At 40.1% G+C, this 18,484-nt stretch overlaps 1 protein-coding gene across 1 annotated transcript in view; it reads left to right on the forward strand.

Moving 5' to 3' along the window:
• LOC104468248 (diacylglycerol kinase iota-like) overlaps positions 1-17,924 on the forward strand; it is a gene marked incomplete at its 5' end in the record, with an annotated part of 36,578 nt that extends 18,654 nt beyond the window's left edge. The window contains 6 exons of the mRNA XM_010082305.1: positions 6,179-6,250; positions 6,828-6,944; positions 13,025-13,111; positions 14,319-14,414; positions 16,254-16,336; positions 17,816-17,924. Coding sequence (XP_010080607.1) covers positions 6,179-6,250; positions 6,828-6,944; positions 13,025-13,111; positions 14,319-14,414; positions 16,254-16,336; positions 17,816-17,924 — 564 coding nt within the window. The remainder of the gene's footprint in view (positions 1-6,178; positions 6,251-6,827; positions 6,945-13,024; positions 13,112-14,318; positions 14,415-16,253; positions 16,337-17,815) is intronic.
• Positions 17,925-18,484: the final 560 nt, after the last annotated feature.

An 18,484-nucleotide genomic window follows, 5' to 3' on the forward strand; every position in this document is an offset into this window, starting at 1 on the left:
AGCTACTGAAGACCTGTCTTCTGAAATATTATGAACCCCTGAAATCTGTTGAGAGATACTTATAAAATTAAATTAACACAAGGGTATATTTTCCTTTCTCTAGCACTATATTATACTTTTGCTTTCCTCTTACCATCAACTAGTAAGAAAGACTGTGTCTTGTCTCCGTGGCACAGCACTTGAGTCAGAGTAAAATCAGATTTGTATCTGCATACTGGTGTAGGTCACCAGCTACGAGCTGCAGCAAGGCATGCAATGAAAATGTGATGCCCTTTTATAGCAAGCAGCATGAGAACAGTTCAGCAAGGTGCTCTGCATGCAGCATTCTTATGGTATGACTTTGCAGTGATAGTGCCTTCCTCCTTTGCCATTTTGGTCTGGATCTCCCCTAGAGGCATTTGGAGTTGAATTTGCGATGGGAGTACATATTGCCTATCATATCAAAACCTGTGCTGGGTACCTTCACGTGGGCAACGTGACCAGTCCGTCCTAAAATTCCTGTCAGCCCTGACTGATACGGAGAAGTTCAGAGGAAATCACAGCTTTCCCCTTGAATAGGAAATATTTTGTTAAGACTAACATGGGTGTATTGTAGTAGTGTTGCTCTTTGTAAAGAAACAGAAAAGATTAGGGAAAATTATAATAAGAAAAAAAATCTCGTTGTATTTATTGGCCAAGCAGTCTCCTATCACAGCAAAATACTTTGTCTTGTGCTCTGCTTTTACATTTCCTATACCTCTGATTGAGGACCATCTTTTATATTGTCTTGTCATGCAAGAAAAAGTGAACTATAATTGAAATGGAATGGCAGTAAATTTAAAGCAATAAAAGAAAGTATGATTCATGGAATACCTAAAGATTCTGGTAGATCTCTGTGTGATATTAGTCCTATCCCATGGCTGGAATTGGATGGTTAAATATTTTAATGATCATTAATAATAGTTCAAGTAAAGGAAGTAGAAATGAACGTTTAGGATATACCCATTTCATGCTTTGTGTCATAAGCCAGTGGAAAATAATTTATGCTCCTCAACATCCTTAGCCTGGCTTTGTGGCTTTATATTTTGTGTGCCTTCTGTGCCATGGCTGAGACTTCCTGAGAGCTGGAGAACAGGGGTATCTATGTCAGTGTTTCACCTTAGATTAGAAACGCAGTTCAAAAGGAATTTTTCTGATTGCCGTCACTTTCCACAGTTCACACATGGAGCACTCTTGCAGCAAATGAACTGAATTCCTTTTAGATTGAACTTACTTGAAATAAGCTGTTCTAACACTCTGCAGGTGTTAATGGACACTCAGTCCACAGGACCAGACTACAGCTTGTCCAAAGTAAAATTCTCTGAAAATCCTTGTGTATAGTGTCCTCAGTACCAACAGAGACTGTGCTCCCACTGTAACACCTTACTTGCTAGTGCAGATACATCTTATAGGGTCTCCTCTAGGCTTTAGTTCTCTTCTCCTTCCCAGGGGTGTTTTCACTCCTGTACTGCAAAAGTACCATATCCAGAAATCAGTGGCAGGGAAAGGAGTCTGGAAGGTCTTGTTCAAAATCTCACTGAGTGCAGTGGAACAAAATGATCAATTTCTGTCTACTTGCTGTGATGATTCCCCTTTTATTTTTTGGAACTGGAGACTGTAATAGAAGGATGGCCGTATCTCTTAAGACAAAGTATCATTGAGCCCAGTACACAACAATGATGGAAAAGTATAAAATGGGGCGGGTATTTAGTAATGCATCCCTAAAACAGTCTTCTGACCTCATAAAATTTCTGTCTTATGAATTTCCAGGAATGATGCCTTTGTATTTAACAGCGTATAACTTTCTCTCCTGTGATCTTGTCTAGTTGCCCCTTGAGTTCCTGTAAACTTGTAGCATTTACACATGCTTCAGCAAGGAATTCACCAACTTAACTATATGCTGTGAGGTGAACCACATTTTGATTGTTTCAAACTTATCACCAGTTTTTTCCCCCAATGTTTCATAGCTCTTGTGTAAGAAGAGAGGGCAAATAGATGTTCCCAAACCACATTCTATACCATTCATGATGCTGAAGAACTCATTTCTTTCTCTTGCAGGCTGGGGAAAAAAAAGAGTTTTGTAGCTTTTCACTGTTATTAGTTATTTGTTACCTGGGATCATCAGAGAAATTTTGATTTTTTTTTCTTTTTTTTTTTTTTTCTTCACGTAATATATGAGCCAGCACTGTGCCCTCGTGGCCAAGAAGGCCAGTGGCATCCTGGGGTGTATCAGAAGGGATGTGGTCAGTAGGTCGAGAGAGGTTCTCCTCCCCCTCTACTCTGCCCTGGTGAGACCGCATCTGGAATATTGTGTCCAGTTCTGGGCCCCTCAGTTCAAGAGGGACAGGGAACTGCTAGAGAGAGTCCAGCGCAGAGCCACAAAGATGATGAAGGGAATGGAGCATCTCCCTTATGAGGAAAGGCTGAGGGAGCTGGGTCTCTTTAGCCTGGAAAAGAGGAGACTGAGGGGTGACCTAATTAATGTTTATAAATATGTAAAGGGTGAGTGTCAGGAGGATGGAGCCAGGCTCTTCTCTGTGACATCCAGTGATAGGACAAGGGGCAATGGGTTCAAGCTGGAACATAGGAGGTTCCACTTGAATATGAGAAAAGACTTCTTCATGGTGAGGGTGACAGAGCACTGGAACAGGCTGCCCAGAGAGGTTGTGGAGTCTCCTTCTCTGGAGACATTCAAAGCCCGCCTGGATGCATTCCTGTGTGATCTGATCTAGGTGTTCCTGCTCCAGCAGGGGGATTGGACTAGATGATCTTTTGAGGTCCCTTCCAATCTCTAACATTCTGTGATTCTGTGATGTTCAGACTGTGTGGCCCAGCATCCAGTCCATGACTCTGTGCAGTGATAGAAGCTTAAGGATGAATACAGAGTGATCCTTTCTTCATATACCTCCAGTTACCAGTGGTTTAGAGATTTTCTGAGACTGAGAACGCCTCTGGACCATCATGCTAAACAGTAATTTTGTTTAGTTTTTACTTTCTCTGGTGTCCAAAACAGTGTGTCCACTATACACAAACAGTGTGCAGCTACAGTGTCAATCTCTTTCTGTTATTGATCCCTTTAAAGGCCTGTGGGTTGATGAAGAGCAGTATGTTTTCCCTGCATGCAATGGTAGGATTGAAATTTCTAGTTGAAAAGAAATTCTAGTTCCTTGTTATTTTAGCAGAGATCATCATCCAAGTGCTTCTGTTGCTGTCTGTATTTGAGTTGTATTAATATGTGGCTCTCCTACAGTAATAATGCATTGGAATGTCTCTGAGAGCATTAGAAAGGGAATAAATATAATAAGAAAATAGGTGCAAAAAATAAATTATTAGTAGTGCTAACACTGATGTGAAAATACTCTTTAATGATAAATAGGTTTGAGAATATAACCAAAATGCGTTGGAGTTGTAATAGTGATGTGCTCTGTTTGTGTGTGTCTCTACATCAATGTGGGCTTAGATCTCAATTGTTTAGACAGATTGAAATCACCAACACAAACTGTGGATTCAGGTGCTCTTTTTCTCCAAATATATTTCCTCTGGTGTGCACAACTGTTTATTTCCACAGGAGCAGCTCACAGCATGGGATTTCATGTGTTGTGCAGGAGTTGAGTGCCAGTGAATTAGGGCTAACCAGATACTGTTAGGCAAATATTCTCACAAATGTGAAATTAATTTTCTATCCTAAAATGTCTAAATTTGTGCAGAAGACCTCCTTGCATGACTAAGGAAAAAGATAGCTGAATATTAGTTTTTCTTCTCATTGAGAGAAGGCAGAAGAGATTATTTCTGGTGGAACATGGACGGCTCCAGTGTTTCAACCTGATAGTCCCCATCAAATCGCATTGTGACCTGCAGTACATCACTTTATTTCATCAGTTCCTTTATTTTAAAGCTAGCTTTCAAATAATTGCTTTCATACATCAAACACGTATCATTAGAAAGAGTTAGCTCAGATTTCTAAAGCAGTTTGAGGAAGAGAAGTGGTGTTCTGTTGCTACTTATCATTAATATGTTTTTATTGCTGTATAATTTTTCTCTAACGACTCCCTAAAAGCCAAATGGCTTACTGAATAGGTGAAAAACGGTCTATCCAGAACCAGGCAAGCTGCCCAGTCCATATATTTAAAATACACCACTGATGGGCTGTGGAATTAGTATACTGAATTTTAGGTTCTATTAGTGGAGGTTTGGGGAAAGAAGAATTTCTCCCCTGCTTGTTACAGAGCAGAACAAAACCAAGCATTTCATGCCATGAGGGGCTGAAATAATTTTCTTTTATATACTTTGGGAGAAGAAAGAGTAAGATTTTTCAGAAACATTAAGAAGTACTAGTATAAGTGAATGAGAATAGAGTGTTTTGTCCAGTCTCAGACCTTTGTTCCAGCACTTGTGTCATACATACTGTCACTCTTGTTATTCTTGTGCCCACACTGAATGTCAGACTACACCTGCTCAGCCAGAAGCATCTGGCCAGCTTGTCTTTGTGAATCCATTTGACCATACTCCATTACTAAACCTGAAGATGCCAAGTCTCCATCATTATGAAGAATCTGCTCCTTGAATTTTTCTGAATGTAAAACCTGAGGCATTGGGGGAAGGACTGAAAAAAAACAAAACTAGGCAGAAGTGACCCAGGCTTCTTTAGGAGTAAGCCTTAGTTGGTGGTGTAGTCCATCTGGCAAGATGGTTTGAATACGTGCTGGAGACACCCAAGGAAGTAGCTGCAATGTGCGCTTCTGCATGATGGGCAGTCAGGGAGAGCCTCCTTCTCTTCAGAGTATTGATAGGGTTGTCCTCAGCTACCATGTATGTACAGATTGTAGTTCAATCCCTCACTTGAACAAGACCAGTGTGTCTCTGGATGAACTTTTGATTGCTCATTTAATTCTCCTTATTGGTGTGCTTGATATTGTCACTGCACTGAGCACTAATAGGTGAATTTTTCCTGAAGGTGTCCATCATGCTGTTTCTTTCCACAGCAGCTAGGATAAGAAGGACCTTAATTATAGAAGCAGTGAAGCAATGTCCTATTAGATGTTACTAAATCAGATTATAATTCTTTGTATTTGGTCTTAGCCATTGCCCATCATGTAGGAAATTTAGGTAAAACTCAGCTTGTTGAAAAGAAAACTGGCTTACAAATTCACTACTTGGTAGAGAGACTGAATTAGAAAATTTTGGGTGGTGATGGTCTACTTAATGTAGTAGAGAGACTTAATAGAAGCCAATGAATAAAGGATCCATGTGACTGCAAATTTGAAATCTAATCAGTGAAGGTGACTATGGCAAACTGTTTAATGAAGTTCTGGACTGTGCCTCTCTGCAGTCATCAATCCACATCAATTCTTTCTCTGGCTAAAATAAACTTTAACTGAACACAAATTTTTAGGCTGTAACTTACCATATATTTCCTGTGTTATATGCAAGAAGGGTGTATATGACCCAATGGCCTTTTTCAGCCTTAGAATTTACAGCAAAGCTATATGTGTGCTGAAATTGCATTCTACAAAATGAAACTCTTCTATGGGAGAAAAAAAAAAAATCTCCTATTTGTTGGTAATGGTGGGCTTTTTTCTCTTTAAAACTATAAAGAAATATTTACTTTTATCTGTTTGGTCTGAATCAGATGATCTTGCTTTTTTTGGAACTTACTAAAAAGATTTTGATCTGCGTCAACTCAATAAAACAATAAACTTAATTTCCCAATCAGAACATTTCCACACAGACATTGTAGTTCATTCCACTAAAAAAAAAATTCCAATTCTTGTTTATATTGAGAGCAAACAAGACTGCAATGAGAATGTTTTGTTCATCAGAAAATCTGAATCTGGCAGGCCTGTAGAAATCCATTAAAATATGCATTCCTTGTCTATTTATTTATTTTTTTAACTACAAAATGTAAGAAAAAGCATAAAATTTTGGAGAAGTGTTTTTAAAAGTGTATGTGAAAATTCCCTGGTTGAAGAACCTTCTCTGTGAATCCTGTCATTGTTTTATCCCCCAAAAATCTGTTTGGTGTCTAACAGGTTTGAGGCTAAACAGAAGTATCTGACCTCAATGAAATTATTTAGCCTAACACAGTTGCCTGGCAAGAGTTAAAGGTGTACATTTTCTTGTAGTCAGGAGGAATTTAATCCTTGTTTCCTGCTTATTCTAGGGCTTTCAGCAGAAATTCTCCTTCCATAGTAAAGAGATTGTAGCCATCAGTTGTTCCTGGTGCAAGCTGGCGGTAAGTGAACAATACTCAGGGAGACTGGTAGCAGCTTCACTGAGTGGCCCCCCTATGAACAATTTCATTTTTTCTGTCTCTCAGGGTTCCCTCCCTGTAAATCACCCCCAGTTTTGCCATTTCTGTTCCTTTTGCTCAAAGATGCCATAACTTCACATAGCTGACACGAGTCCTCTGGAAGAGTCTTGCTGCACAACATAGTCACTGGCTAACTCCCATCAATGCCCTGCTGCTGCTGGCTCAGACAGACAAAAAGCTCTTAATACATAGAGCTGCAGCAACTAGGTTGTGGTCTTCAATCTGTAGTTTGTGTTTAAGTAGGAGTGATTGGTTTTTTAGGTGTTGTGGTTTTTTTGTGGTGGTTTGATTTCTCCCCTCACTCTCTCCATGAAGGCATGGCTAGGGAAGATGATCTTTGGTTGTATGTTCCTAAAACACCATGTTTTGAAGGACTTGCAGATGGTGGAGTTGGGAACCTTGCTCCAGTTTTTGTACCAGCGCCCTCCTCTTCCTCTCCATGCTTCCCCTTTGTCTTTCTTGGCCTTCTTATTGACTCTACTCTTTTCCTCTCTTCCAGTTTCATAACAAAGTCACCTGTTTCATGCTACATCACATTGAGGAGCCATGTTCCCTGGGGGCTCACGCTGCTGTCATTGTGCCTCCCACCTGGATCATTAAGGTGAAGAAACCTCAGGTAACTGCATGCTGATGTCTGTTTCTGAAGCTGTATGGCTGCGCAGGACCAGCCTGGCTTCACTGCTTGGTACTCCTTCACTAAGGCATGCTTGGTTTAACCCTGTCTATCCCTGAAACCCAGCATACATCCATGGTGATTATGAACCTGTATCCTCCTGCCCCTCCATCCAGCACATCAGTAGGTTTCCCTGTTTGGGACGATTAACAACAAACATGACTTTTGTTCTGAGCAAATCCAGCTCAGGTTTGTTCCTCCAATTGCGAGTTCAGCGAGCATACTGCAAGAAATCCCTTGTGTTGTAGGCAGTCAAGCATGTTTCATTGAATAGAGCTGAGCAAATACAGGGAAAAACTGTTCACAAACATTCACTTGAACAGCAGTAAGAATTGGTTATGACTGGACTGGCATCCCTCTGAATTTGCCATCAATGGACATTTAAACAATCAATTTACATCAGTGCTTGCCGAATGTGAGCAGTGAGCCCATGTGCTCATTTAGTTGCAAGTAACAAGTATTAGACTTCAAAGCTTTTGTAATGGATGTGATACGTCTTGGAGAGGATGATTCATGGGTGAACACAATAGGGTGAAAAGGTATCCAAAAGAGAGCTGGCCAGAAATTTCAAGGGGATTCCCATCATGCAAGAAGTATTTTTTTCTTTGCAAGTCTGTTTTCACTCCAGGTTGAACCGAAAGAAACAGACAAACATTGAACATATCAGGGAGCCAGAAATGCTTGTAAAAGTTTTATTTCAGAAGCACTGATTCTTTTTTTTTTTTTTTTTTTTTTCTGAAATGAATAGTGTCTGGGATATTGGAACTTTCCACTCATGTTTTCTTGTCATTTTCCTCCATTGACAGGAATGCTGGTTTTATAGAGTAGTGGTGTGCGGTTCTTAACATTACTGTGTCCATCCTTGGGAAGTGACCCTAGGCTTTTTGGCTGTCTCCAGATTGTCAACAAGAAGCCGAGAAGTTCAGGCTGTAGACAACGCACCGAGACAAAATTAGTCCCACGGAACATGAAGGAGGTCTAAGTTGTGACAGTGCTCAGTTTTTAGTTCCAGTCCAGGGATATGACTGTCAGATTTGTGCATGAGTAGCATTTCTAATGTGATGGACATTAAAGATGAGGCGGGGAGGGGGGAAGGAGAAATACATGTACAGAGTAATCAAAAAGTCTACTGAAGAGACTGCTATTTCTCCTGTAGGTCCAGAGAGAGTGGGCAAGATTCCTAGCCACCTCCACTCTGAGAAAAAAGGTTTCTTTGGCTTTTGTATTTTTTCCCCTAAACTCTTCTTTCTCTGTTAGCTTTACTCCAGCCTCTTCCAGATAAATCTTTTTTACTCTCTTGTTGAAGAGTCTGTTTTGAGTCCTTGGCAGGGACTTAATCTGCTTGGCTTATTTTCAGCAGCTGTGTGGTATTTGATAGGTGTATACATGTCTGACCTTACTTAAGGAAGCCTTTCTTTGATCTTTTTAATTTTTTATTTTTAGAGAATTTCCTTTCTTGTCCATTATTTTTTCAGAAAAGTTCAAATAAAAAAAATAAATCTTATCTAGTTAATTATAATTCATGTGAGTCATGAATGGAGAGGAAGTACTTCAATCCAATATTCCCTCTCCGTCACATCTCAAGTCCTTGAAATTCACGGTCAGTAGCATGCAAAGCCTTATGTTGAGTAACTTAAACATTAGATAGATCAAAATTATATTTAGCACAGAAAATGGGCATATTTCCATGAAACTTCTTAACAGCACCTGTTGCAGTGTTAGTTCTGGGGAACACATCCTTATTGTAGAAAATACTGACATCTTTCAGATGTGTTTTCAGAATTTTGGCAGAAGTCTTGTTTTGTTATTTATTATTTTTTCTGGAAATATTTTCTCCTCTCCTGCTGTTTCTGGCCAGCTCTACTTCTGTGTATTATGATCTTCTTCACCCTATATGCACATTTGGTAAACATTATGAAATATTCACTGCATTCAATCCACAGAATACAAACACAATATTCACAATTTTTTGTATGTTCAGATAGTAAATATAACCAGCAATCTGTTTTTCACATATTCCACTATCAGAATAAATTTGGCTAGAAGCCTTTTCATGATAAAATATTTCCTCAGCTCTAATTAACTACTTACATTGGTCACAGGCAACTCCTGAACTGAATTTCCTACTCATATGTAGTGGATTTTAGTGGTGCCTTCATCCTGTTTGTTGGTTGTTTCTTTTAAGCAAATAAGATGGCTTTTTGTAGCAAAACCTTGCCCTGATTTTTATTTTCCTTTTTATTGCTACAAAAATGGTTTTCCATGCTTATTTTGTGCAACGTGGGTCACCACCTTTCAAATATTGAGCTTGAATAAAGAGCACACTCCCCCTCTGATTACCAGCAACGTTGTGGTAATGAAGCATCATGGTGTAATTGGTTAAGGACAAATCTCTGCTGACAACCTACATGATAAATGGGGAGTTTTGCTTCTTGCAAGCAATTGACTGCAAGATGAAGAACGTTCAGAATGGTTCAAATAGCCTTGGGATAGGTGGTAGCCCTGTATGTAATGACCCATTTACATGAATGGAATACTCCCACTACCTATTTCATGTTATTCATAATGTGAGCTACTTCTGTAACTTCTTTACTGGTTTCCAGTGTTTCTGTACTGTGTTAGCAGCACTTTGATACCAGGTCTGTTTTCCGGGGGTTCAAAGCAATTCCACCTCCTACTTTGTAAAAACAGGTGTCACCCCTGTTGACTGGTGGTATTTTGTTATAGGTGAGTTTTGGTAGCCCAAGTGATGTTAGCTCTAGAAATGGACTTGTTATATGCTTACGTTGTGGGAGAAAAGTAGATTATAAGGAGAATCTGTCTGATGTACTTAGTCATTCAGTCTGTCTTCTGTTTCGGAAGGCAAAGGCAGTAACTGTAAAATTCAAAATTTTTTCTGTTCAAGGTGAGTAAACATGGTGTTTTCTTCTTCTTGTTTTTTGAGGACCTTGAAAAAGTGCTAGTGAATATTTATCTTTCTGGGTTTATTTCTTTATTTCCTCAATTGATGAGTGCAGCTGGCTTGTCTGACGGTGGTTTGTGAAAAACCAGAAGATGGTCAAGATTGACCTTCCCAGAGGCTGTTTGTTATTTAGGTCATTTGAAGCCCAGCACGCTAAAAGCCTTTGAAAATGAAGGCTGAAATGGTGTAAAAGAAAAGGTTGAAAGGGTCCATTGGATTTGCTTGAGATTGTCAGTGACCCTCACACCACCCAACAGTACACAAGAAGGACTCCAATTCTTCTGTTCATTTAGCTAAGCTTGCTGAGAACTATAGTGACCATGCGATAATACCAACAATCTCTTTTTGAAGATGGCCAAACTGACATCCACAAATGAGAGGGTTCCTCTCTAGAGGCAAGTTGGGATATACATATGGTGCCCATTTAAAGGTATGCTTTGCTATCAGGTACTTCACTGAATAACATTATATGTTTATAAAATACTCATCACCTTGTTATGTGGACAAGGTTGTATGCATCCATTTCTTGAGTTCAGTGTGCAAAGAGCGATGATTACTCTTGGCTTTTATTATTCTGCATGTTTGCAAAGAGAACCTGCATATGTTTAAGCAGCTTTTTTGTTTTTCATGTGCTGTGGACATGCAGTTGCAATCCTTGTAGCAAAGCTTTAGGTTCTCTTAACACTATATGTGTAGGCATGTTTAAAAAAAAAAAAAGGTGAAATAACATAGCTGTGATGTAACATATTTTAGTGCCCTTTTGAGTGTGGAAATGAAAATTGTTATAATAATGAATGGAGGCTTAGACTAAGATTGTTACTCTAACATAGTTTTATGCCTCTTCTCACCCCATCCATAGGCAAGAAAGGAGATACGTTGTAATGGGATTTAATGATAACTACATTTAAACATTCTTTAAATTATTCTTTTAAGGTTAGTTAGGATTTTACTGAACTGTCTTAGCCCTTTACAGAAGAAAACCTCTGGGCTTAGGTCCATCCATTGTGGGGGCAGAATAAAAAGTGCAGTTCTTCTTCCAGAGGCACAGTTAAGTACTTGCCTAATACAAAACTTAACTTGAGTTACAGACCACGATTTGCCAGCAGAATTCACTGCACTTTACCAATAGGATAAATATTTTGGATTTTATGCCTGGAGAGACTGAAGCACTGGCAAAAGACTTGATATGCCCGTGACCTTTCAGCAGCCCACTGTCTGGACTTCGGATAGACTAGATCTCTCTGTCCTGTGGTTTGCCCCACTTCAGGGAGAATCCTTCAGCGGAGAACAGCTGAGGAACGAGGCCAAGGCCCCCACAGGAGGCAGCTTTGAGAGTAGAGTTCCATACCTTTATATTGATGTAAAGACTTTTGTCTACAGTCAATCTGACTGCTAAGGTAGGGCAATGAAAGACCGTGCAGATCATATTGCCGATGCACTTCTGTAGTCAGTGCAGTCTTTATGGTTTACTGTGCTTTCAAGATCGCTCTGTATCAGAGTAGGGAAGAGTATGAACACTTCTTTAGGTGGCATCTTTAGGTGGCATCTCAAAATAATGGTCTAAAAGGTCAAATGTCTTGTCTTCAGTATTTTTAATAAGCAACAAGGCATGACTATATCCTGGTCCACAAGGAGTGTTGAGAGGTGACAAAAAGCTTGGGAACTTGTGCTCTACAGTAGGCTTCTCTTGGTCTGGGTGAAAAAGGACAATGTCTCTGGGTATTTGAGTTAGCTGTTAGTTTTTCTTAATTTCTCAGAGATGTGGAAACATTGACTTCTGTATCTGCTGTGTCATACTGAAGTCTTGAAATTATGCAAGTGGTTGTTATGTATTAAACAGAATCTAGTAGCTCTTTTTGTTAATGTTGGTTAGCAAACAGGATTAAGGATGTCACTGCTTGCGGATTTCATGATCTCTGGTTGTTTACTTTTTTCATTAGTGGTGCACTTTTGAATCAGGTCAGGACAGAAATGAACTTTTGGATGAGCTGAGTGAATCTTGCTCCACTCTTGAAGCCAGAAAAAAAAAAAAAAATCAATAAACTTTCTTCTAATGCCATGTGGTACTTTATTTCCTAGTGGCAGCTAGACTACGAGTTGAAATACTGAGAAAATATTAACAGTATTTCCTATAATACAAAATTTCAGTTATATGGAAATGGATAGGGGTTTCTGCAGGTATGACTTCAGTTACTGAATTAAAATAATAACAATAATGAAAAATCCCCTTTTTGGACTGTTCTTATCACACCAGAACACCTTTGTGGTTCAGTATCACTGAGCAGGCTATCACCAACTTGGAGAATAGCTTTCATGCAAGTTCTAGTTTAATAGTTTCTGCAAAAATACAATCAATTTTATGTTTTTTTTCCTATGTAGTTAAGTGATATTGTAATTTAAAAACAAAGCCAACAAATCCCCACAAACACCCCCCTTCATCCAAATCCTTAACTGTTAACAATTCAGTTTGTTCCTTAGCAGATGATTACACAAGTTTCTTGATAGACTGGAACTGACTCCGCAGTGCCAGCATCATACGCCATGGTGGCCTACGTTATGTTGAGTCATAATGGTTGCCAGAGCTAAAACTTGTTGTTTTCTTTCCTAAAAAAAAAACATGAAAAATATCTCATTTATCATGTTTTTTATTACATCTTTATGCAGGTGGTCTCCATACCAGGAGACGAGCCTGATTGGGCAGGAGACTGGAGCCCCGAAGGGGAAACGGGCGTCTCCTACCCCTATTGGGAGGGTTGGCAGGTACAACATGTGGTGTTATGTGAGTCTATGGGAGCATCTGATCTTTTTTCCCCCTCACAGCGTGGGAAAGTTTCCAGTTCCAAAGCACCAGTCTGGTCTCCGTGTGTGGCTTTCTCCATAAACGGTGGTGTGGAAGTGTAAAGCATGCAGCGCATGTGATTTAAATCTCGAGCATGTGCCAGATACTCTTTATCATTCTCCAAGTGGACATGCATGGAAGAGCTTCGTAAAGAGACTTTGTCTGGGCCTGTCTTCTAAATTTTGTTTTGCTTTTCATGTGTTTTTTTTTCTTTTGACGTAGAACTCACTAAAGACTTCAACGCGGCGAAAGAAAAGAACGTCTTTTAAAAGAAAAGCCAGCAAAAGAAGCAATGAAGTAGGTATTCAAGTGCTTCAGAAATCATGCTTCTTTTGTTTAAATGTCTAAATGTGGACTTTAAGGTGGTTTTTTTTTTTTTTACTGCCATGTTTAATTTTTTTTTCCACTGGAAAAGTCTATGCTATTGAATTTGTTGTGGAAAGAAATCAGTCTTGATAGAACTGGTATGAGAAGTTTTATTGGCTGAGTTGATTTTTCAAGAAACAACATACCAGACTCCAGAAGGACCAGCAGCCTAACAAAACAGGATTCCCTTGAGATGTAAGAGAGTCATCTCAGACCCTTGTTTTCCACTAGGCAGAGCAGGGATGTGGAACTGAGGTTGTGAAATCCATGGTGAGTGCACTGATGCAAGCCTCTGGTCCAATTTGATTTTATTTCCTTCAGGATGTCTCATATTGGAAATACTCTGCTTGTGTGAAAATTGACATTGGGCCAGAGAGAGAGAGAGGAAACAGATGAATGATCTGATGGTTTGGTTTATCACATAGCTTATAGAAGACCTTATTTCCAGACCCTGCCTGGTGTATTAGTTAGTTAGATGAACAACCACCTCATGGTGGACTCACCTCTGCATAGCCAGAGCTGTCTGGCTAAGGCCCTCACTTGGATGCTGGCATAATTGCAGACCAGAAGCTTGAATCTGTGCCTGCCACAGCCCAGGAGAGTGCCCTAACTACTGGGCTCTCTGGTGTCTTGCAGGTGTAGGGAGTAGTGAGGCAAATACCTTCCTCATTGATGTGTCGTGTTTGACTTGTGACATTTGTTCAAAGGTGGGAGGGCTGGCAAGGCCAAGAATTCACGAACAGATGATCTGCAACTAAGTGCTTATACAACTTGTCCGTTAGATGGAATTAATGAAATAAGTGGTTTATCTCATTCTATTTTCCATGGGAAAATTGTTTGTATTAGAAATAGCACTTTATTGGACACATTATTAGCACTGTGTGAATAATTATTTTTTTTGGGTAATAACATTGAGACAAATTTTAAAATGGTTTCATGCTGTCCTGAAATGATTTCCCACCCACCCCATCATCTTACTCAATTTTCTCTGCTGGATAAAAGTCCCAACTGAGCACCACATTAACATGACTGTACTATCTCCAGCACTGGAGGTAGTTTTGTCAGAGCTAGTTTAGGTCTCCTGCACATGTTAACTCCAGGGAAACATACACAGCTTGTACTAAAGCTGTTTCTTGCTTCTCTTTCTCAGGAGAACAAAGGTCGGCCGTTTGTGATAAAGCCTATCTCCTCTCCACTCATGAAGCCACTTCTGGTTTTTGTCAATCCAAAAAGTGGAGGGAATCAGGTAAGAACATCATTTGAATCTAGGTCACAAAGTTTTAGTTTAACAACAGTGTTTCTGCAAATGAGAATAGTTTTTGGTGAGTTGGGTAGGAAGAGCTCTGTGAAACTGAATTGTGGTCATTAGAAGAAGTCCTTGCTATTGAATGCCCTGTCCACTTCAGTGGAATTGTATGGGTGGAATGGATACTGGAATATTTTGAGCAGTTGTGTTCCTATCTTCAGATTCTTGAAAGGAATCTAAAATGGTAGCTTGGAGATTTTCAGAAGATTTCATTTTTCCACAGAAAATTTAGATTGCCAATGAAGTCTTAGACTCATGTTTTATCCAAGAAGTGATTTAATTTTACTAGGAAAGCCTAGTGAAGTTAGTGAGTGTGAAATGACACATTTTTGTGGAATTTAAGAAATCATTACAGGTCTTATACCTTGTAATATACCATAGAGAACAGTTTCAGTGACTAACACAGGCGTGCGGCAGACTTCTTTCTTAAGCTTCTTGGAATTAAAATTTATCCAAGTTGAAAGCTTTGCAGATTATTTCTGCCACTTTTTGAATATCAAATAATCTGAGTACCTTTTGATAAGCAAGGCCTTCTAGTTGAAGGGTTGATGTAAGATATAACAGAGGCCTACAGAGCATGAAGAATATAACAGCTGCTGTTCACCTTCTCCTCTGTTAGAAGAATTGGAGAGAATATAAAACAAAACTGCTAAAACTTGGATTCAAAACAAAGAAAAACGTTGGTCCATCTCACAGCTCTAAAACTCCTTGCCGTAGGCTATTGTGGATGCTAAAATTTTACATGGGCTGAAGGAGAGATTTAGAAGAGAAGACCCTGAAGGTTACTAAAGTCCTGTACCCTCCTCTGGCTCAAGATTTCTATGAACTACAAATAGATGAAGCTGGGAGAATACCTACAGCAAACATCACATTTGTTTTCTCTGTTCTTATACCTTTTCCAAAGCACTTTGACTACTCTTCTTGGTTCTCTACTTAGGGGAAGGTGTCAGACAGAAGAGCCATTCCTCAGAGGGGGGCTATTAAAAATTCCTGACTTGCACCCCCTAGGCTATGTCTGAAATGTATTATTGAATTATTTCAAAATACAAGCTGGCCCCAAGAGGTTCTTAGCCCTCTTCTGCTATTAGGAGATTCCGCCACTTTGTGTCTGGACATATAATGAAGAAAACAAATTGAGTGTCTGGAGTATGAACCCAAGAGTTTGAGAAGACAGAAATTATATCTTTAGGTGATGAGCTGGCCATGCTGGACTGGGTGAGGGAGCATTGTGGCAGCTGTAGGCCAGGGTCCTTGGCTCCCGCTTCATTAGATGGTTGAGGGCTACAGTTATGAGAGTTCATGGGTGGTGATGGTGGAGGTGAAAGCAGTGTCATTGCTTGAAAGTTGTGCGAGACACTGTCTGATGTGATAGTGACTTTGCCCACAAGCTCGTTCGACTTCTTGCTGTCATTGATGGTTGAGGATGGTGTGGGATAACAGAAATTTCTTGTTGCAGTTGGTGAGAAGTAAGAGTGCAGGTTGCTGTGGGAGCTGAACCTTTGGTCTGACCCTGAATGCCTGTTCCTATGAACCATTAATGATCTATGTTAAATTTAGTTCATATTTATACATATGTGCTCTGCCCACATTGGTGGGTTGCTATTCTATACAGCAGTTGTCTGCTGTGCCACTTTCTAGTTTGTTTTTTTCTCAGTATGTTTGCTTTGTAAAGCACGGAAGAAAGGAAAGAGCTCCAAATATCGTGAATGTCGAACCCAATTATTTCTAATAATCATAAAGTTATTAATAATTATTAATAATGATTTTTTCTTTTCCCAGGGCACCAAGGTTCTCCAAATGTTTATGTGGTATTTGAATCCACGCCAGGTCTTTGATCTCTCTCAGGAAGGGCCAAGAGATGCGTAAGTTCTCCAACCTTCAGTGCTGCAGACCATAATTCTTTTCTTATCAGGAAAGCTGTCAAAGATCTAGCTTGGATAGGTTGGTAGACTGCATATTGGCCTTATGTGTCCGGATTTTGGTAGTGGTGTGGGAGTGGGCTGCAGTGGTGGCTTCTGTGAAAAGAGATCACGAGCTACCCCCATGTCAGGCAGACAGTTCCAGGTGGCTCCAAGATGGACGTGCTGCAGATCCCACGGTGCTTGACCATTGCCTAGTGGCTGATCATTGCAATGGGGTGAGGCTGTCTCTGGATTTCCATACATGACAGCAGCATGTCTTCTTTCTGAGGAACTAGCTCAGCTTCTCTGGGCAATAGTTGTGAGCCTCTTCCAGGAGATGGAGAACCTGTCTTTAAAGAGATGATTCTCACTGCTAAGGGTTAAGAGACCATCCTTCTGTGGTATTTCAGGTAGGGATACTTGCTTTAGTCAACTATCTGTTCAGCTCTACTTTCACAAGTTAGGCAGCCCAAAAATGCAGTAATGATGTAAAATCAAATACATACCTGTATAAAAACAGTCCAACTATTTGCTATTCATGCTTCTTGAGCACCCAAGTCTTTTTTTTTTCTGCTGAAACACCTCCATTGCTGCTCCATTAATGATGTATAGAAGCTTTAAAGTATATGTACAGTTTTCAGAGCTGCTAATGGAGTTAAAGGGTGATTAGGTCCTCTGGTCACTCAGTCCTTTATGTGTGAATGTATTCCCTCTGTTGGGAGAGATTTCATTATGCCTCACTTTCGTGCAGCTGAAGGAACAAGTCTTTAATGGGTGTTTTTTTTGGCTCACCTGTTGGTATCTTACAAGAGATATCCAGAGAAAGATCTCTCTTAGATGTTATTGTCTTCTGTGGTGTTAAAGACATACAGTTACCAGCTGAAGGAGCTGTCATGTTCTAGATGCCTCAGAAATGGTGGCTCAGCAGATCCTCATGTGGAACATTAAATTTTGTTTAAAAACCTCAATGTTTATATTTGTTTACTGTAGGATAAGAGAAAAATGGAAGATTTTTATCATCTTCAGAGGGAGCATGAGAACCTGGCCTTTCAGATTTAGCATGGGAACATGCAACACTGATCAAATACTTCTCAGAAGGTGCTACCTAACCATGGAGGAAGGCCCCACTTCACATCCTAGTGGTTTTGTGTGTGTGAAGATGTGAAGTGAGCCAGAGGGCTCAGGCTGGGTTGGGACTGATGCTGCCAGGGCTAATACCTCCTCACTCCTGAGGCTTTTGGTAACACTGAGGGGTTTTTTTGTCTTTTTTAGTTTTTTTTCTTTTAAATTATTTTTTCTGCCTACACCCACACCCTTAGTAATGAATATTGTAAAATTCAGTAGGCGGCGGTTAAACTGTCACTCAGCAAAAGGCATCAAAAGTGCCTACGTTATTGTTCTGACTTTTTTTCCTTTTTTCCCTTTCCCTCCCTTGGCCAGGCTGGAGCTGTACAGAAAAGTGCCAAACCTGCGGATCCTGGCCTGCGGTGGGGACGGGACGGTAGGTGGCCAGGGCCTGGCAGCGTCGTGGTCATTGCTGACGGAGTAAATTCCTTGCTGTTGTGGGTTTGGGTTTCCCACCTCATGATGCCTGCACAGCCAAATAATGTACCTTACGCTTGTGAATTTTTTTTTTTTTTAATTTTTCTCTGTAGCCTGGCCTGTGTAGTGACGGGGCCAGATCCTAATGTTCAAGGTCCTATCTGCTTTATGCACAAAGATTTGGTACAGTTTAAAAAAAAAAAAAAAGAGTGACTTTGCTGGCCTCTTCGCACTGTTTACACAGATCTGAGGGTCTAGCAGGTTAAGTCAGTGTCTGGATGCCATTAAATCTTAACTTCTGCTTCTTCCTACTATTGTCTCTGATGTCTGAGTAGAGTCAAATAGGGTCTCTTCTGTGCCTAAAGAAAGTGAGTTTCCCTCATACTACTAGCCTGGGATCTGTCAGATCCAGATTCAGTAGTTTTGCTGCTGAATTTCTGTATGTGTTTGGATAAGCAAATAGGGTCAAATCTTTAAAGGATTTAGGCACCATCAGTTGGAGACAGGCTCTGCAGTTCAGGGTCTGAAGGCCATGAGTGGTGATGGAGGTATTACAACTGCATTACT

This window comes from Pterocles gutturalis, unplaced genomic scaffold, assembly GCF_000699245.1.
Source record: "Pterocles gutturalis isolate BGI_N339 unplaced genomic scaffold, ASM69924v1 scaffold24249, whole genome shotgun sequence".
Taxonomy (NCBI): domain Eukaryota; kingdom Metazoa; phylum Chordata; class Aves; order Pterocliformes; family Pteroclidae; genus Pterocles; species Pterocles gutturalis.